Below are 20,517 nucleotides of genomic sequence, written 5' to 3' on the forward strand. Positions count from 1 at the left end.
AATGAGATCCCCTCTCATTCTTCTAAACTCCAGCGAGTATAAGCCCAGTCGACCCAATCTCTCCTCATACGTCATTCCTGCCATCCCAGGTATCAGCCTGGTGAATCTTCGTTGCACTCCTTCCATGGCAAGAACATCCTTCCTCAGATAAGGCGACCAAAACTGCACACAATACTCAAGATGTGGTCTCACCAAGGCCCTGTACAACTGCAGCAAGCCATCCTTGTTCCTGTACTCAAACCCTCTCGCTACAAAGGCCAACATACCATTTGCCTTCTTAACCGCCTGCTGCACCTGCATGCTTACCTTGAGCGACTGGTGCACAAGGACACCCAGGTCTCGTTGCACTTCCCCTTCTCCCAATCTATTGCCATTCAGATAATAATCTGCCTTCCTGTTTTTGACACCAAAGTGGATAACCTCGCATTTATCCACGTTATATTGCATCTGCCATGCTTCTGCCCAATCACCCAACCTGTCCAAATCATACTGGAGTTTCTCGGCATCCTCCTCACAGCACACACGCCCACCCAGCTCTGTGTCGTCTGCAAACTTGGAGATATTACATCTAGTTCATTAATATATATTGTGAATAGCTGGGGTCCAAGGACCGATCCCTGCGGTACCCCACTAGTCACTGCCTGCCACTCGGAAAAAGACCCGTTTATTCCAACTCTTTGCTTTCTGTCTGCCAACCAGTTCTCTATCCAAGTCAATACCTTGCCCCCAATCACATGTGCCTTAACTTTACACGCTAATCTCTTGTGTGGGACCTTATCGAAAGCCTTCTGAAAGTCCAAATACACCACATCCACTGGTTCTCCTTTATCTATTTTACCATTTACATCCTCAAAAAATTCCAGTAGATTAGTCAAGCACGATTTACCTTTTGTAAATCCATGTTGACTTTGTCCGATCCTGTCACTGTTTTCCAAGTGCTCTGTTATTACATCTTTGTGTGGGGTGGGGGACGTACAGTAGCGCAGACTGAGAAGGAACGAGGGTTTGAGCTGGGATGTAGCCGCGGAGGAAGCTGCAGAGATCGGGTGGGGTAAGGCTGTGGTGGGATTTAAAAACAAATTCTAAAGAGTGTAGGAGGAAAGTAAGATTGGTTTAGGGGAAGGGGGAGGGGTTAAGGAGGAGCTCTGGTGAATCGTAATGGCTGTTGTGTTGTGTTTTTTTACAGCGTGGTGTTCTGGTTTGGTGACCTGAACTTTCGAATCGAGCAGTACGATATTCGTTTTGTGAAAAGTGCCATCGAAAGGAACAAGTTGTGCATGCTGTGGGAGAAGGACCAGGTAGGATCAATGAAGCAAACATTCTTCCAGGGCACCTCAAACTCAGCCCCATGGCAAAACTCATCTAAACAAACAGCCTCACAAAATCTGGCCCGAGAATTGTGTGCCTGTGTGTAACTTGCATTGTATGTACCCCAGTTAGTGCAGACCTTTCACCTCACTGTCCTAGATTTCACTCTAGTCCAGGCTAATGGGATCCAAGGCTCCCCGTTTGCCACTGTCAATTGAGCTTGGGGCAATCTCAATCCAGTTCTTAGTGGACAATGAGCTAATAACACAAACTGCCCAATTGGTACCCATTGGAAATCTCACTGAGAGAGGCCACCTGATGGCTGATCTGAGAATTAGAAAATGTCATACTGCTCAGTTTTTAAAAATTTGTTCCTGGGATGTGGGCATCGCTGGCAAGGCCAGCATTTATTGCCCATCCCTAGTTGCCCTCGAGAAGGTGGTGGTGAGCCGCCTTCTTGAACCGCTGCAGTCCGTGTGGTGATGGTACTCCCGCAATGCTGTTAGGGAGGGAGTTCCAGGATTTTGACCCAGTGACGATGAAGGAACGGCGATATATTTCCAAGTCAGGATGGCCTGTGACTTGGAGGTGGTGGTGCTCCCATGCGCCTGCTGTCCTTGTCCTTCTAGGTGGTAGCGGTCGCGGGTTTGGGAGGTGCTGCCGAAGAAGCCTTGACGAGTTGCTGCAGTGCATCTTGTAGATGGTACACACTGCAGCCATGGTACACCGGTGGTGGAGGGAGTGAATGTTTAAGGTGGTGGATGGGGTGCCAATCAAGCAGGCTGCTTTGTCCTGGATGGTTCCGAGCTTCTTGAGTGTTGAGCGGAGAGTATTCCATCATCTCCTGACTTGTGCCTTGTAGATGGTGGAAAGGCTTTGGGGAGTCAGGAGGTGAGACACTCGCCACAGAATACCCAGCCTTTGACTAGCCCTTGTAGTGCAGTAGTGGCTGGGCACATTGGCGGGGCAGTGTGTGGGTGTTTTATTCTGTATCTAATCCTGGTTGTGAATGAGTCTGGCATCGGATTTAATAAAATGGAAAAATCTGTTACCAAAATGAACATGAAATTCACCAGAATTTAAAAAAACGTTGTGCCTAGGATCTACCTGATGGCTCAGTGGGTAGTGTGGAAATGGTTGTCACTAGAGACTTAGGCAGCCACCTTTTCTGACCTGTACAAGCAATGTAACATCTTTGTGTATTCCTTCTAATATGCATGCTGCATAAATAGAATGCAGCACATCAGCAACCGCTCATAACAGTATCTGCAGTGGGGCCTGTAGTCTCCCATAACGGGGTATGATAGCAACAACTGTGTTGCAGAAAGCGTTAACACTAGCACTGCACAGTCTGTCCTCTCTGTGTTCTTGGCCTACCTTTACCTCAATGGAATCATACAGCTACCCATTTTGTCATAGCCCAAGGAAACGGGGCCTGACAGTAGGCGCGTTGTCATGACAACAGGTCCATTTTGGGAAATGTAAAAATAGAAAATTCAAAGAGTTTTCTGGCTGAACCTAAAGCTCTTCATCTTTCTGCCTGATTGGAATAAACAGACTACACAGGGAATCGCTGCAAAAACACAGCAGGTCGGAAAGGAGATAAGAGAGGTTAGTGTTTCCGGTGTAGAATGCTCATTAGAACCCAGGCCTAGTTTGCTGATTTGCACTGAGAGTGGCTGAGATTTCTTTCTTTCAAAAATATCATTGCTTCCAGTTTGCTCCCTTTTCTCCCCTCATCTGAAGGCGCTGACTCATGCTGGGGTGGGTACTGTCCTACAGGTTGCCCTCACCCAAAGCGGCCTTTCTTCATGTGTGACCCGGGGCAGTTCTATGGTGGACAGCAGCAGTGCTAAATGAAATCTTGTCCTTAACTGACCTACACACAGGAGCTTTCCAGTATTTCCCTCCTATTTGGCGCTGCCAACTACTGTATCATGATTCTCAGAGTCCCGCTGATTCCTTTGGCGCTAGTGTGAGGGCTATGCAACCCTCGGTCAGTACTGTGAGGGTCGGGCAGTCTTTGCCAGTACTGAGGTATTGGCACCTCCTGTTGGTACTGCGAGAACTGGACACTCTTTATTAGTACTGTGGGGACTGGGTACCCTCGGTCAGTACATTGAGGATTGGGCACCTCCTGTTGGTACTGCGAGAACTGGGCACTCCTCATTAGTACTGTGGGGACTGGGTACCCTCGGTCAGTACAGTGAGGTCTTGGCACCTCCTGTTGGTACTGCAAGAACTGGGCACTCTTCATTAGTACTGTGGGGACTGGGTACCCTCGGTCAGTACTGTGGCAACTGGATGTCCTGTGTCCAGTACTGTGAAGACTGGATGTCAGTATTGTAAGGGTTGGCTGTCTCCTATCAGTACATGGGTTCTGGGCACCCTTGGTTAGTATCATGAAGGGTGGGCACCCTTTGTTCGCACAGTGAGGTCTGGCTGCCCTCGCTCAACTCTGTGAAGTCTGCATGGCATCTATTGGCGTTGTTAAGTCTGAGCACCATCTGTGAGGTCTGATCGCCCTCTATTGGTACTCTGTGTTCCTGCTGACTTAATCCGATGTTTCCTGATTGACATTCATGAAACTAAGCCTGAGTTTCTCCATTTGTTCAACCAAAACTACAGATATTTCTTATTACAATATCTTTAGCCCTATTTTGAGCACATCGGATTTGAACAAACTATAAACCCAGTGAAGTTCCCTGATCCTAAGTGTCATAAAGTAACAGGAGAACACAACAAATCATTCGCCCCGCATAGCCGAGTATTTCATATTAACCAATGTTGGGACACATTTCACAATGCTTTAGATACAGATATCAGTGACGGGTATGTCTATCTACTGTAAATATGAACAGGCTCTCTAACTGAAGGACCCTTGACATCAACACCACTTTATATTAAGTCATTATTAAAATTCATTAATGAATTAATGTTTATCAAACTTAGGGATGTGAGTTAACAACAGAAAATGCTGGAAAAACTCAGCAGGTCAGGCAACATTCGTGGAGAGAAATTTGAGTTGACGTTTCGGGTCGAACCCTTCTTCAAAACTGGAAAGAAAATAAAATAGATCGAAGGCAGGGCTGCGACCGGACAAAAGAAGTGAAAGAGACAAAAGAAGTAAAAGAGACAATAAAAGGTATTCGAAGCCAGACAAGATGGTAATAGGCTGAGATTAGGTGTGAAGTGTACTGGCAGGGCAAGAGATAGCTGCCAGGTGGGAGAGAGAAACAAAAAGAAGGGGGGGGGGGAAAGAGTGGAAAAATTACAAGTAAAAAAGTAATAGGGGCCGAGGTTATGATCTGAAATTGTTGAACTCGATATTGAGTCCGGAAGGCTGCAAAGTGCCTAATCGGAAGATGAGGTGCTGTTCCTCGAGTTTACGTTGAGCTTCCATGGAACAATACAAGAGGCCAAGGACGGTGAGGTCCGAGTGGGAATGGAGCGGTGAATTAAAATGACAGGCGACCGGAAGCTCGGGGTCACCCTTATGGACTGAATGGAGGTGTTCCGCAAAGCGGTCACCCAATCTGCGTTTGGTCTCCCCAATATCCAAGAGGAGACCGCATCGTGAGCAGCGAATACAGTATACTAGCTGGGAATTGAATATTCTCCATTCTTTTTTGTGCAATGCTAAAATCAAGCACTCCCTGTCAGAGGCAGAATAGTCAGAGGCAGAATAGTCAGAGGCAGAATAGTATTGAGCGAGTGCTGTACTGTTAGAGGTGCCTTTACTGTACTGACCGAGGGTGCTCACAGTACTAATGAAGAGTGCCCAGTTCTCGCAGTACCGATAGGAGGTACCAAGACCTCAGTACCACGAAGATTGCCCAACCCTCTACATTTACTCAACAGTGCGCCTCAGGCCCATCCTCAGGGGTGCGCGAGTGAGATATTTTCCCATTCCCGACCCCAGCCGCCCCGAGTGAGATTGGCAATTTAGTGCTGGATCAGAGGCGATCTTACGGTGTGGACCCAGGCCCAACAGGAATTGCGTTGCCATTGCCCCAAATTCATTTCACTCAGGATCCTCACAGACAACAGACAGAGGAGACTTTTAATCCCATTCATCTGGGCTGGATGTGAATACGTGTTACAGAGAAGGACCGTGTAACTCAGTACAGCCCCTCCTATCACAGCCATTATCAATTGATCAGTATTGAAGAAAGAACTTACATTTACACAGCACCATTTGCCACCTCGGGGCGAGGCAAAACACTTTACAGCCAGTGAATTCATTTTGAATTATAGTCACCGTTGTAACGTAGGGAAATGTGGCAGCTAATTTACATAGATTACAGACCGTCGACAGCACAGAAACAGGCCATTCGGCCTAACTGGTCTATGCCGGCGTTTATGCTCCGCACGGGCCTCCTCCCACCCCTCTTCATCTCACCCTATCAGCATTCATACACAGCAAGATCCCACAAACAGCAATGAAATAAATGACCAGATAATCTGTTTTTGGTAGCGTTACTTGAGGGATCAATGTTGGCCAGAACACCAGGAGAACCCCACCTGCTCTTTTTCAAGTATTGCCACAGGCTCTTGAGAGGTGGATGGGGCCTTGGTTTAACGTCTCATCTGAAAGTCCGGCACCTCTAACAGTGCAGCACCTGCTCCAGTACTGCACTGAAGTATCAGCCTAGATTATGTGCTCACGTCTTGGAACCCACAACCTTCTGACTCAGAGGTGAGAAAGCTGTCACTGAGCCTATCAGTTGATGCTAAAATAATTTGTGTGCCCTAGTTTCTACACTGCGTATTAACAATGTTGCTTGTCTCTTGACAGTTGAACATTGCAAAGGTGATTGAGCCAGCGCTGAATGGATTTCAGGAAGGTCCTCTCAACTTCAGGCCAACGTACAAATATGATGTGGGCACAAACACATTTGACACCAGGTATGACAGCTCAGATCGCTGGGACCTCCCAGATTTCTCTGCCTATGACATTTGTAGCATTTGTTATTAAGGTCAATCTGTGACAAGCTAGAAAAATCACCAGAGTGTAAAAACATGTACACTATCGCTCAGCCCCCTTAACTAACTGCATGGGGTCATCCATTATACAAAACACTTCTAGGTCAGGGGGAACAGTTAGCAAATTTCCTGTACTTGACTATGGATATAAAAATGCACCAATACATTGTGTACATCCAATGGAAAAGGAATTTAATCTGAAATGCCTGCTATATTTCATTGGGAATTCTCAGTTGTTTGCAGCTGTTTTGATAGGAAATTATCGAGAAATGCTTGGAATCTATATTTGAAAGATTATTTTCTCTCTTAGCCTTCAGTGTTCTCCCCTTTTCTCCTGAAAGCGCTGGTTCTTGCTGAGGTATAATTCTGTGGTCACCGGTTGCCCCCCAGTACTTTGCCCAAGTGACCTTTCTTCATGTGTCAGTCTGGACAGTGAGTGTCAGCAGACTTTTTGTTACGATGGCTATCACAGCCAAGCGTGATCCTGTCGCTACCTGATGCCCATACACTTTTTAGTTAAAAAGTCACTGCTTAGTATTTAAGAGTGAGAATCTTTAAGAGGGCCAAAGGCACTTGTGAAATCAACCACAGCATGAATCAAACAGAGAGAATTGGGTGGAAAAGGAGAATCTCACTATCATGCTAGACCCGCCACCTAGGAACTGATCCAGTGTAGGGAGCTGTTCCCGTGCAGTCCCACTTCCTGCCTCCTCCCCTTTCCCTTGTGGTGCATTGTACTGACCGAGGGTGCCCAGCTCAGTAAGCTAGATATATAGAGACTGATAGGACCAGGCTTGTGAAGATGTGTCAGGCAACGATCTTTCAATAAAAGTACTCAGAAAAAGATATTAAGAGGAACAGATAGGGTAGAGAAAGAGAAACTATTTCCGCTGGTTGGGGATTCTAGGACTAGGGGGCAGAGTCTAAAAATTAGAGCCAGACCTTTCAGGAGTGAAATTAGGAAACACTTCTACACACAAAGGCTTAGAAATTCATTAAGGCGCTGCCAGCTTTGCGGCCAGTTACCGCCTAAAGAGGGCTTCTGCACCAAAAATGAGTTTGCGCTAATATTCAGCGCAGCGGTATTGGCGGCGGTAGCCGTTAGCGCTGCGCCGGCACCGATGACGTCATCGGTGTGCGCAGCGCCCCGGTTCCGCCCCGAAACCGGCCCGATCCCCATATTTAGTAGCGGCCGCCTCCTCCGAAGCGGCCGTAAACAGCGACCAAAAATCGGGGCCGTGCTGTAGCCTTAGTGGGGCGCTTTAAAGGTGAAGGTGCGGCCGGCCACTTTTTCGGCGGCCGCCTGCCCGCACCTCCTTCCCCGGCCTCCTCCCCCGCCCCCCCCCCGCGGCATTGCCGGCTGCTTTCCGCGAACCCGGCACTTCTCCGTGGTGCCGGGCTCATTTGCCGGCACTCTCCAGCGGCGATCTCCCCGTTGCAGGCAGCTCCCCCTTAAGAGGAGGAGGCCTGCAGTACCGCAGCCTGCTGCTCCGCAGCGGCTGGCGCAGCGGCGCCAAGAGCGCTGAAATTCAGTGTCAGCGCCCCAAGCGGAGGCGGGCACACCCTGGTATAGCGCCCGGTTCCGATTTGGGGCGCTAACACTGAATATCTGACGATCGCTAATGGCTCCCCGCCCAGCGCTAACTTTTGGGCGCGAGCGAGCTGGCCGCCCCAAAGTGAATTTCTAGGCCAAAGGGTGGTAGAAGTTTGGAACTCTCTTCTGCAAATGGCTAGATGCTAGATCAATTGTTAATTTTAAATCTGAGATTGAGAGCTTTTTGTTAACCAAAGGTATTAAGGGATATGGGCCAAAGGCGGGTATATGGAGTTAGGTCGCAGATCAGCCATGATCTCACTGAATGGCAGAACGGGCTCGAGGGGCCGAATGGCCTGCTCCTGCTCCTATATACTCTTTTGCTTGCTCCACTTTTCACCTCCTGCCTCCCAAGATTGTGCACTTTGCTTTGCTGTGAGCTGGGCTGAAATTCTGCTCCTGTGGCTCTGCCAGGGGTCTGTATAGGTAAATGCCTGGAGAGGGCCCAAACACTGAATGGATTTCAAAAAGGCAGCTGTTGTTATTTCGGATTTCCAGCATCTGCAGTATTTTGCTATCGTACTAGTGTTTGGTTCACTGCCACACCTCTTCTCGGAATGCCTACCTTGAAGAAGTTCTGCTCTTCTCTTTGACGGGATCTCCGTTTGGCTCTTCAACCTTGTTCATCTTCATTACTTTCAGTTCCCCTATCACCATCTCATCTCGTTTTGAATACCTCTTAATGTCTCTCCACTTCTTTTGTTCCCTCCCAGTCCTACCTTTCGATCTAATTCCAATTCCAATTCAAATGCTTTATTGGCATGAAAGTTTACAGAGAACCATATTGCCAAAGCTTACATAGCAAAAAGGTACAGTTTTCCAACATTCTGTAGGTGTCAATCGATTTGACATTTGTTGGGTACATACAATATTACTTTTAACAATATTAATTTTAAACAGTCTTTTAAACTCTATTTCATTTCCCTTCCAGTTTTGAAAAAGGGTTAGACCCGAAACGTCGACTTTAATTTCTCTCCACAGATGTTGCCTGGCCTGCTGAGTTTTTCCAGCATTTTCTGTTGTTACCCCAGTACCACCCTGATAACACATTGGCACGATGTGTGGGAGCACCCATGCACCGTTACAGGGTGATGGGATGTAGTTTTGATTCCCTCATTCCGTAAGCTCCCGCTATCACTGTTTGGATGCCTATCCACAAGGCAAAGGTTAAATCAGAGGAATTGCTTTCTCTGCCTCCTTATGGCCAAGTCTTAGCAATGTTGACGGCAGCCTGGAGTCTGTCAGGTTCCGAGTGTGTGTGTGTGGCTTCGCAAAACTGCAGAGCAATGACAGCAAGGTGTCAGCTTTCACCTCCTGAGTCAGAAGGTTGTGAGTCCAAGTCACACTCCATTGACTTGAGCACAAAATCTAGTCTGACACTCCAGTGCTGTATTGAGGGAGCGCTGCACTGTCGTAGGTGTCGTCTTTCAGATGAGGCGTTAAGGATTCCATGGCACTATTCGACGAAGAGCGGGGGAGTTCTCCCTGGTGTCCTGGCCAATATTTAGCAGCCAACCAGCACTCATAAACAGATTATGTGATCATTAGCACACTGTTGTTTGTGGGACCTTGCTGTGTGCAAATTGGCTACCAAGCTCCTTACATTACAACAGTGGCTATACTTCAAAATAGTACTAAATTTGCTTTAAAGTGCATTGGGATGCCCTGAGGTCATGAGCGCTGTATAAAAGCAGGTTCTGACTTTCAAGTTCACACCTCACAGTACGTAAAAAAGAAAATATTGGGCCAGATTTTGCCGTGAGCGGTGGCTTGCCCTTGCCCTTAGACTTTCTATGGGATTTTGCATGGCAAGTTGCTCTCAGTGGGACATCCCAACAGCGCAACGCCCTCTACAGGGCAACTGGGACCTGTGTGAAGAGGGCACGCGACTGTGTATCTCCTTAACCAATCAGATTGAGCAGTGCAGAGTTTGAACCAGGAAGTGTCAGTTAGAATATGGAATTCAATGTCAAGAATTCAGGTACAGAAAGTGAAATAAAGAGAGGCAAAGAAAGATTGGATTAAGGGAGAGAGATAAAGAGACAAAAAGAAAAAGTAAAAAAAATTATTTCAATTTATTAAAAAATCTCCAACAATAATTAAAAGCTGAAGGAATGAGACTCCACACATGTAAAAGTTCATTTTCAGTGCTGGAGAGATTGTTTGGCAATAATTAAGACTTATCACGCTATTAGAAGGGTACTTAGACTGGAACGGACAAGCCCTAACTTTTTGTGGCGAATTTAGTCTGTATCTATGACGTCAGTACAGGAACTTCACACCTTTCAATACGTTTGTATGGGGAGCCAGATGGCGAGATGCTGTTTTCGCGCAGGTTAAGGAGAAGTGGTGCATCTCGGACAGCAACTTCTGGATTTTCGCGTTTAACTGCGCATCTCCGCTCGTCGGGAGTCGCTGTCAGATTTGCACATAAATAACGGTGAGCGCTGTTAGTCTCACTGTAATTTTCACAGGAAAATCTGGGCCATTGAGTTTTTAAATTTGAAAGCACGCACTGTTCCAATTATCCAATGTTTCCTAGTTCTAAGAAACGCAAACCTGCCTGGACGGATCGGATTCTCTGGAGGGTGAAAATGACTGACTGCTACGACCTCTCAAAGAATTCCACAGTATTGGCGAGGAGCAAATCCCCAGACGGCAAAAGCAGCCACATTCAAGTGATCCAGCGTGTTTACCGCAGTCACATGGAGTACCTCGTCAGTGACCACAAACCCGTCACCGCCATCTTCTCCCTGAAGGTGGGTCATTGCAGCTCGAAATAATAGCAGAAAATGAGAAAACCAGTCTCCGAACTGTGTGGGAGTAGAGGATTGTAATATATAGACTGTGTGTAGAATACTGTCTCTGTCTTGTTTGTGCTGATTAATGGGAGGGATGTTAGTTCTGGGCACAGCAGTTTACCCAAGATTCCCGTGGCTGCCTGCTGAGTTGGGTGAAATATTGGGGGTGCAGTGCCCATTCCTTCCTGCCAACTCTTACAGCCCTGCCTGCCGTTCTCCTAGGGTAGATAGAGAGAAACTATTCCCGTTGGTTCGGGATTCTAGGATTAGGGGTCATAGCCTAAAAATTAGAGCCAGGCCTTTCAGGAGTGAAGTTCGGAAACACTTCTACACGCAAAGGGTGGTACTCTCCTCCGCGAATGGCAGTAGATGCTAGGTCAATTGTTAATTTTAAACCTGAGATTGATAGATTTTTGTTAGCCAAAGGTATTAAGGAATATGGAGCAAAGGCGGGTATGTGTTTTAGGTCACGGATCACCCATGATCTCATTGAATAGCGGAACAAGCTCGAGGGGCTAAATGGCCGACTCCTGTTCCTATGTTCCTCCTGATTCCCGATTCTCTGCCTGCCTTTCTCTTATCCTGATTCCCGATTCTCTGCCTGCCTCTCTCCTCCTGATTCCCGATTCTGTGCCTGCCTCTCTCCTCCTGATTCCCGATTCTCTGCCTGCCTTTCTCCTCCTGATTCCCGATTCTCTGCCTGCCTCTCTCCTCCTGATTCCCGATTCTCTGCCTGCCTCTTTCCTCCTGATTCCCAATTCTCTGCCTGCCTCTCTCCTCCTGATTCCCGATTCTCTGCCTGCCTCTTTCCTCCTGATTCCCAATTCTCTGCCTGCCTCTCTCCTCCTGATTCCCAATTCTCTGCCTGCCTCTCTCCTCCTGATTCCCGATTCTCTGCCTGCCTCTTTCCTCCTGATTCCCAATTCTCTGCCTGCCTCTCTCCTCCTGATTCCCGATTCTCTGCCTGCCTCTTTCCTCCTGATTCCCAATTCTCTGCCTGCCTCTCTCCTCCTGATTCCCAATTCTCTGCCTGCCTCTCTCCTCCTGATTCCCAATTCTCTGCCTGCCTCTCTCCTCCTGATTCCCGATTCTCTGCCTGCCTCTTTCCGCCTGATTCCCAATTCTCTGCCTGCCTCTCTCCTCCTGATTCCCGATTCTCTGCCTGCCTTTCTCCTCCTGATTCCTGATTCTCTGCCTGCCTCTTTCCTCCTGATTCCCAATTCTCTGCCTGCCTCTCTCCTCCTGATTCCCGATTCTCTGCCTGCCTCTCTCTTATCCTGATTCCCGATTCTCTGCCTGCCTCTCTCCTCCTGATTCCCGATTCTCTGCCTGCCTCTCTCCTCCTGATTCCTGATTCTCTGCCTGCCTCTCTCTTATCCTGATTCCCAATTCTCTGCCTGCCTTTCTCCTCCTGATTCCCAATTCTCTGCCTGCCTCTCTCCTCCTGATTCCCAATTCTCTGCCTGCCTCTCTCTTATCCTGATTCCCGATTCTCTGCCTGCCTCTCTCCTCCTGATTCCCAATTCTCTGCCTGCCTCTCTCCTCCTGATTCCCAATTCTCTGCCTGCCTCTCTCCTCCTGATTCCTGATTCTCTGCCTGCCTCTTTCCTCCTGATTCCCGATTCTCTGCCTGCCTCTCTCCTCCTGATTCCTGATTCTCTGCCTGCCTCTCTCTTATCCTGATTCCCAATTCTCTGCCTGCCTTTCTCCTCCTGATTCCCAATTCTCTGCCTGCCTCTCTCCTCCTGATTCCCAATTCTCTGCCTGCCTCTCTCTTATCCTGATTCCCGATTCTCTGCCTGCCTCTCTCCTCCTGATTCCCAATTCTCTGCCTGCCTCTCTCCTCCTGATTCCCAATTCTCTGCCTGCCTCTCTCCTCCTGATTCCTGATTCTCTGCCTGCCTCTTTCCTCCTGATTCCCGATTCTCTGCCTGCCTCTCTATTATCCTGATTCCCGATTCTCTGCCTGCCTCTCTCCTCCTGATTCCCGATTCTCTGCCTGCCTCTCTCCTCCTGATTCCTGATTCTCTGCCTGCCTCTCTCTTATCCTGATTCCCAATTCTCTGCCTGCCTCTCTCCTCCTGATTCCTGATTCTCTGCCTGCCTCTCTCCTCCTGATTCCTGATTCTCTGCCTGCCTCTCTCCTCCTGATTCCCGATTCTCTGCCTGCCTCTCTCCTCCTGATTCCCAATTCTCTGCCTGCCTCTCTCCTCCTGATTCCTGATTCTCTGCCTGCCTCTCTCTTATCCTGATTCCCGATTCTCTGCCTGCCTCTCTCCTCCTGATTCCTGATTCTCTGCCTGCCTCTCTCCTCCTGATTCCTGATTCTCTGCCTGCCTCTCTCCTCCTGATTCCCAATTCTCTGCCTGCCTCTCTCCTCCTGATTCCTGATTCTCTGCCTGCCTCTCTCTTATCCTGATTCCCGATTCTCTGCCTGCCTCTCTCCTCCTGATTCCCGATTCTCTGCCTGCCTCTCTCCTCCTGATTCCCGATTCTCTGCCTGCCTCTCTCTTATCCTGATTCCTGATTCTCTGCCTGCCTCTCTCCTCCTGATTCCCGATTCTCTGCCTGCCTCTCTCCTCCTGATTCCCGATTCTCTGCCTGCCTCTCTCTTATCCTGATTCCTGATTCTCTGCCTGCCTCTCTCCTCCTGATTCCCGATTCTCTGCCTGCCTCTCTCCTCCTGATTCCTGATTCTCTGCCTGCCTCTCTCCTCCTGATTCCTGATTCTCTGCCTGCCTCTCTCCTCCTGATTCCTGATTCTCTGCCTGCCTCTCTCCTCCTGATTCCCGATTCTCTGCCTGCCTCTCTCCTCCTGATTCCCGATTCTCTGCCTGCCTCTCTCCTCCTGATTCCTGATTCTCTGCCTGCCTCTCTCCTCCTGATTCCCGATTCCCTGCCTGCCTCTCTCCTCCTGATTCCTGATTCTCTGCCTGCCTCTCTCCTCCTGATTCCCGATTCCCTGCCTGCCTCTCTCCTCCTGATTCCTGATTCTCTGCCTGCCTCTCTCTTATCCTGATTCCCGATTCTCTGCCTGCCTCTCTCCTCCTGATTCCCGATTCTCTGCCTGCCTCTCTCTTATCCTGATTCCCGATTCTCTGCCTGCCTCTCTCCTCCTGATTCCTGATTCTCTGCCTGCCTCTCTCCTCCTGATTCCCGATTCTCTGCCTGCCTCTCTCTTATCCTGATTCCCGATTCTCTGCCTGATTTCTGACGTTCTGCTGGATACTCTCCCAGCCTTTTCTCAGTCACATTGATCAAACTCCTATATCTAACATTTTTGATTTCTCCCATGCAATGGGCTTATTGCTGGAACTTGCCAGTGAGGGGTCATTAGTCCTTTCATACAGTGAAATCAGCTGATTCGGATTTCACACACTCTGGTGAGCCATGGTGAGTGATGGGGCAGAGCCCTGGAGCACGGGGAACTGAATCAGTGGACTGGTGGCAATATTCTTGTTGTGTGATTAGGGTGTTGCTACTTATTTTAGTCATGAATATCTGGCCATCGTGGTGTGGGGCAGGCTGGATGGACCAGCTGGTTTTTTCCTGCCCATCAGCACAGGAACAGGCCATTCGGCCCAACCTATTTATGCCGGTGTTTATGCTCCACGCGAGCCTCCTCCCACTCTATCTACTTCAGCTCACCCTATTGATATATCTTTCTATTTTCTCCATCATTTACATTTCTAGCTTCTCCTCAAATGCATCTATACTATTTGCTTCAACCACTCCTTGTGGTAGCAGGTTCCACATTCTCACCACTCTCTGTGTAAAGAAGTTTCTCCTGAATTCCCTATTGGATTTATTAGTGACTATCTTACGGCCCCAGGTTTTGGACTCCCCCACAAGTGGAAACATCTTCTCTATATCTACCCTAGTGAACCCCTTCGTAATTTGACAGACCTCTATCAGGTCACCTCTCAGTCTTCTCTTTTCTAGAGCGAAGAGCCCCGGCCTGTTCGGTCTTTCCTGATAGAAATATAGAAACATAGAAGATAGGAGCAGGAGTAGGCCATTCGGCCCCTCGAGCCTGCTCCGCCATTCAATGCGATCATGGCTGATCATCCACACTCAGTACCCTGTCCCTGCCTTCTCCCCATATCCCTTGATCCCTTTAGCCTTAAGAAATATATCCAACTCCTTCTTGAATATATTTAATGAATTGGCCTCAACTGCCTTCTGTGGTAGAGAATTCCACAGGTTCACCACTCTCTGGGTGAAGAAATTCCTCCTCATCTCTGTCCTAAATGGCTTACCCCTTATCCTTAGACTGTGACCCCTGGTTCTGGACTCCCCGACCATCGGGAACATCCTTCCTGCATCTAGTCTGTCTAGTCCTGTTAGAATGTTATAAGTTTCAGTGAGATCCTCTCTCATTCTTCTAAACTCCAGTGAGTATAAGCCCAATCGACCCAATCTCTCCTCATATGTCATTCCTGCCATCCCAGGTATCAGTCTGGTGAATCTTCGCTGCACTCCCTCCATGGCAAGAACATCCTTCCTCAGATAAGGCGACCAAAACTGCACACAATACTCAATGTGTGGTCTCACCAAGGCCCTGTACAACTACAGCAAGACATCCTTGTTCCTGTACTCGAACCCTCTCGCTTCGAAGGCCAACATACCATTTGCCTTCTTAGTTGGTACCCTCCTGTAGTAACTGCAGTGGAGGAGACACCACTGACCTCCACTCCTGACCCAGTCATCTCATTCAAAGCTTGTCGATGGGCACCCACCCCAGTATGGGTACGTCTTGGGCGCCTTCTAGAGGAGGGGAGAGAGAAGATGTGACTCTAAATGTCTGCATGGGGGGGGTGGTAGTGGGGGGTCTGCTGATGACAAAAGATGCAACTCTGCCTGTGATCACAACCCCCTTGTAAGAAGGCCTGTCAAATAATTTCGCACAGTCAATTCTGGAGGCTTCCAGGCCATGGCACCAACTTGAAGACCCCAGTGGGCCCCACTTCCACCCTTATAATGACCTGAACACTGGGCTGTTTCTGGCTGGGCGGAAAGGACCTGGGAGCCATGAGAATTCTGGTGAGGAAGCCTTCCTGCCACCTCCTGTGATGTCGGCCATATTTGGCATGTACTAATATTCAGCCCGCCCCAGACCCCAATTGAAAATCATGCTGGCTGCTCTCTTCGCACAATTTCCCACAATTGGGGGTTTGTAGGGACCTTGAGTGTGATACTGTGCGAGTGTCAAGCACTCCAGGTCATGAGTAGACGTTAATAAAGCTCTCTGTCCCAACCTCAAAGAGTGTCCCTGTACATCCGCGTGACATTTTTTTGCTTTGCCCTAGCCACCCTATGACCTATCTGAGTGAGGTTATCACTTTAATGACAATTAGTGTTGAATTAAGGGTAGTTGTTCTCTGTCGGCTCATAGTCACCAGGAGTGGATTGCTATTTGTCCAAACTCATTTCACTTAAGGCTCTGTGTTTTTGTTTCATTTTTTTTCTGATTTCCTTTTGTAGTTTTCCCATAAACTGCAGACCCCATTGATTCAGCTCCAGGTGGAGGATGAATGGAACAAGCCGTCAGACGCTGTGGTCAGATACAGGATGGCAGGCTCCTTCGCCAGGAGCTCGTGGGACTGGCTTGGTTTGTACAGGGTAAGCTATTTACAGCACAATTCTGGGGTGGTTGAGAAAGGCCAGCGTGGCCAGAACTCAAAGGTCAGCAGCGGGCTGGCGTGTGAATGCCATGTCACAGACATAGAAACATAGAAGATAGGAGCAGGAGTAGGCCATTCGGCCCATCGAGCCTGCTCCGCCATTCAATGCGATCATGGCTGATCATCCAAACTCAGTACCCTGTCCCTGCCTTCTCCCCATATCCCTTGATCCCTTTAGCCTTAAGAAATATATCTAACTTCTTCTTGAATATATTTAATGAATTGGCCTCCACTGCCTTCTGTGGTAGAGAATTCCACAGGTTCACCACTCTCTGGATAAAGAAATTCCTCCTCATCTCAGTCCTAAATGGCTTACCCCTTATCCTTAGACTGTGACCCCTGGTTCTGGACTCCCCCGCCATCGGGAACATCCTTCCTGCATCTAGTCTGTCTAGTCCTGTTAGAATTTTATAAATTTCAATGAGATCCCCTCTCATTCTTCTAAACTCTAGCGAATATAAGCCTAATTGACCCAATCTCTCTTCATACGTCATTCCTGCCATCCCAGGTATCAGTCTGGTGTATCTTCACTGCACTCCCTCCATGGCAAGAACATCCTTCCTCAGATAAGGCGACCAAAACTGCACACAATACTCAAGGTGTGGCCTCACATTCATATCTACAGGGATTCCTGTAATTTTCACGGGGTGGGAAGGAAGCCCCAATTTTAACTCCAGGTGGATTTCCCGCTCAGGCCCGAGTTAAAATTACAGTCGGGTCTCAATGATGTAATCGGGCCACCACACGTATATGTAAAGAAGGACCCCGTTGGCTCCGGGCGTGTGTCCTTGCTGCCTGCTCAGGAGAGCAGGTTAAAATTGCAGATGTTTCGGACAGGTAAGAGCCGGGGCGATTTTAACTGCCCATCACCAGGTTTCTGCTGAGCGAGTAGGGTTAAAATCGCCCCCATTAATGACACAGAATCAATGGCATTTTACATTTCTATCATTTTCCAAAATGGGCGCCTCATGTTTCTAGAATCCAAAATCTTGTACAGGAGCAGCAGATCAAGCATGGGAATATTGGGAATATTTAGATTCTCAAACCATGGCATTTTGAGACCTGCCACCCTTACCCGGTCTGGCCTATATGTGACTCCAGTGTGGTTGACTCTTAACAGCTCTCTGAAGAGGCCTAGCAAGCCATTCAGTCGTATCACACAGTGCAGCAGTTCAAGAAGAAGGCCCACCATTAACTTCTATGGGGAACTAGGGATAGACAATAAATTCCAGCCTTGCCAGGGACGTCCACATCCCGAGAATGAATACAACGAAAAAATCTGTCTTGGTATACTTTATGACAGGATGCCGAGAAACTCCAGTATGATTTGGATAGGTTGGGTGATTGGGCAGAAGCATGGCAGATGCAATATAACGTGGATAAATACGAGGTTATCCACTTTGGTGTCAAAAACAAGAAGGCAGATTATTATCTGAATGGCAATAGATTGGGAGAAGGGGAAGTGCAACGAGACCTGGGCATCCTTGTGCACCAGTCACTGAAGGTAAGCATGCAGGTGCAGCAGGCGGTTAAGAAAGCAAATGGTATGTTGGCCTTCGTAGCGAGAGGGTTTGAGTACAGGAACAAGGATGTCTTGCTGCAGTTGTACAGGGCCTTGGTGAGACCACATCTTGAGTATTGTGTGCAGTTTTGGTCGCCTTATCTGAGGAAGGATGTTCTTGCCATGGAGGGAGTGCAGCGAAGATTCACCAGGGATGGCAGGAATGACGTATGAGGAGAGATTGGGTCGATTGGGCTTATACTCGCTGGAGTTTAGAAGAATGAGAGGAGATCTCATTGAAACTTATAACATTCTAACAGGACTAGACAGGCTAGATGCAGGAAGGATGTTCCCGATGGTCGGGGAGTCCAGAATCAGGGGGTCACAGTCTAAGGATAAGGGGTAAGCCATTTAGGACAGAGATGAGGAGGAATTTCTTCACCCAGAGAGTGGTGAACCTGTGGAATTCTCTACCACAGAAGGCAGTAGAGGCCAATTCATTAAATATATTCAAGAAGGAGTTGGATATATTTCTTAAGGCTAAAGGGATATGGGGAGAAAGCAGGGACAGGGTACTGAGTTTGGATGATCAGCCATGATCTCATTGAATGGCGGAGCAGGCTCGAGGGGCCGAATGGCCTACTCCTGCTCCTATCTTCTATGTTTCTATGATAGATATCTACACTATTGTGTATTTTACTGAGAGACCAGATTATCCTGGGTGAAGGAGAGAGTGGTTGAATCTCTAGTCTGATGATGTGTCAAATGCTACATTTACCTTGTACAGGAAACTTTGTGATATCCGGCACCGACGGGACCGAGCTGTTGCCGATCTATCAAAACTGCCAGACATACAAAGTTAATGTTGAAGCATACGGAGGTTTTCATCTCCGTATCTGACAACAAACACTGTTGCTTAGCAACAGCTTCTAAACAGTCGGCTGCAGCTGCAAGCGTCTCTAGCTGAAGCTGTTGCTATAGCTACAGACCTTGCAGTGCCTGACTGGGAAAAAAAAGCAACGATAACGAAAAAAACTTATAGAAAACGGCTCCTGATTTTTGCCGTTAGATCGAGTATTCTGGACATATAACCTCCGGATAAACCAAAGTTTCCTGTACTACTCCCACAGATGCCCTAGCTTTGGTGGTAGAGCTACACGTGAGGCAGTGGCCCTGTTGCTGTGGCTCCAGTATCCACCGAGAGGGGTGAATTCTATCGGTAGCTCTGGACAAACCCTCGAGGGCAGATGTTACCGAAACTGCCAGCGGGAAATGCCACCATCTTATGTGGGGTCACCCGTCCTGTATAGGTTACCATGAGCTTTCTCACTCACCGGCCTGTATACAGCTGCCTCGGGTGCTGGTAAGGTAACAGAGCCATGAATTTAATGTTAAAATGAGAAGGAGATCTGTGTTCTAAATACGTTCGACGTACTGAAGAGCTTTTTTTCCTCGCCTCACTTACTCTGGAAACAGGAATGGAAAGTAGGAGTGTTGTCCAGGGACTGGAAACAAACGGCTTCACCTTTCAAGTGGCCCAGATTCCCCCAGTAGCATCTTTTAATAAATTGCCAGCAGTTGCTATTTTAAAGCCAGTTAAACTGTAAAAAAGTAATAACCTTTTTGAAGTCCAAGGTTATTTCTGACCCAAGCCTTGAAAAAGCTGAATATAATTAATTCCATTACCATAAAATTTAGTTTCTATCCCTGCAGGAAACTGAATAGCGTGTGGCCAAATTTCCGGGGACTGGGGAGGGCACAGAGCGAGCAGACTGCCCCATGGGGAGGGCACAGAGTGAGCAGACTGCCCCCATGGGGAGGGCAAAGAGTGAGCAGACTGCCCCCATGGGGAGGGCAAAGAGTGAGCAGAGGGCCCCATGGGGAGGGCACAGGGTGAGCAGACTGCCCCATGGGGAGGGCACTGAGTGAGCAGACTGCCCCCATGGGGAGGGCACTGAGTGAGCAGACTGCCCCCCATGGGGAGGGCACAGAGCGAGCAGACTGCCCCCCATGGGGAGGGTACTGAGTGAGCAGACTGCCCCATGGGGTGGGCACTGAGTGAGCAGACTGCCCCATGGGGAGGGCACAGGGTGAGCAGACTGCCCCATGGGGAGGGCACAGGGTGAGCAAAGTGCCCCACGGGGAGGGCACAGGGTGAGCAGACTGCCCCATGGGGAGGGCACTGAGTGAGCAGTCTGCCCCCATGGGGAGGGCACTGAGTGAGCAGTCTGCCCCCATGGGGAGGGCACTGAGTGAGCAGACTGCCCCCATGGGGAGGGCACTGAGTGAGCAGACTGCCCCATGGGGAGGGCACTGAGTGAGCAGACTGCTCCATGGGGAGGGCACTGAGTGAGCAGACTGCCCCCATGGGGAGGGCAAAGAGTGAGCAGACTGCCCCCATGGGGAGGGCAAAGAGTGAGCAGACTGCCCCCATGGGTAGGCAGAACTCGAATCTGCTGGGTTTCTGCTCTGTGCAAAATCTGGTCCAAATTCTGGTGAGAGGAAGCAGAAATTACCAACCATCCTCACGTTGAGTGGGCAGCTTGCTTTTTGAGCCCCCATTTGCTCTGTTCACATAGTGACTCCTCAGATAGTATTTGAAGGTTTGGCTGACTCTCGCCCCACAAATATAGCATCGAGCCT

The 20,517-nt window shown here is 48.7% G+C and overlaps 1 protein-coding gene across 1 annotated transcript in view; it reads left to right on the top strand.

Annotated features, from left to right (window-relative positions):
* The window catches only part of inpp5jb (inositol polyphosphate-5-phosphatase Jb), a 97,709-nt gene that overhangs the window by 68,659 nt on the left and 8,533 nt on the right, over positions 1–20,517 (top strand). Inside the window, exons 7-10 of the mRNA XM_085961417.1 lie at positions 1,187–1,298; positions 6,107–6,216; positions 10,431–10,647; positions 16,174–16,311. Coding sequence (XP_085817543.1) covers positions 1,187–1,298; positions 6,107–6,216; positions 10,431–10,647; positions 16,174–16,311 — 577 coding nt within the window. The remainder of the gene's footprint in view (positions 1–1,186; positions 1,299–6,106; positions 6,217–10,430; positions 10,648–16,173; positions 16,312–20,517) is intronic.

The sequence above is a fragment of the Somniosus microcephalus genome, chromosome 19 (genome assembly GCF_052327205.1).
Source record: "Somniosus microcephalus isolate GS21.2 chromosome 19, FLI_Smic_1.0, whole genome shotgun sequence".
Lineage (NCBI taxonomy): Eukaryota > Metazoa > Chordata > Chondrichthyes > Squaliformes > Somniosidae > Somniosus > Somniosus microcephalus.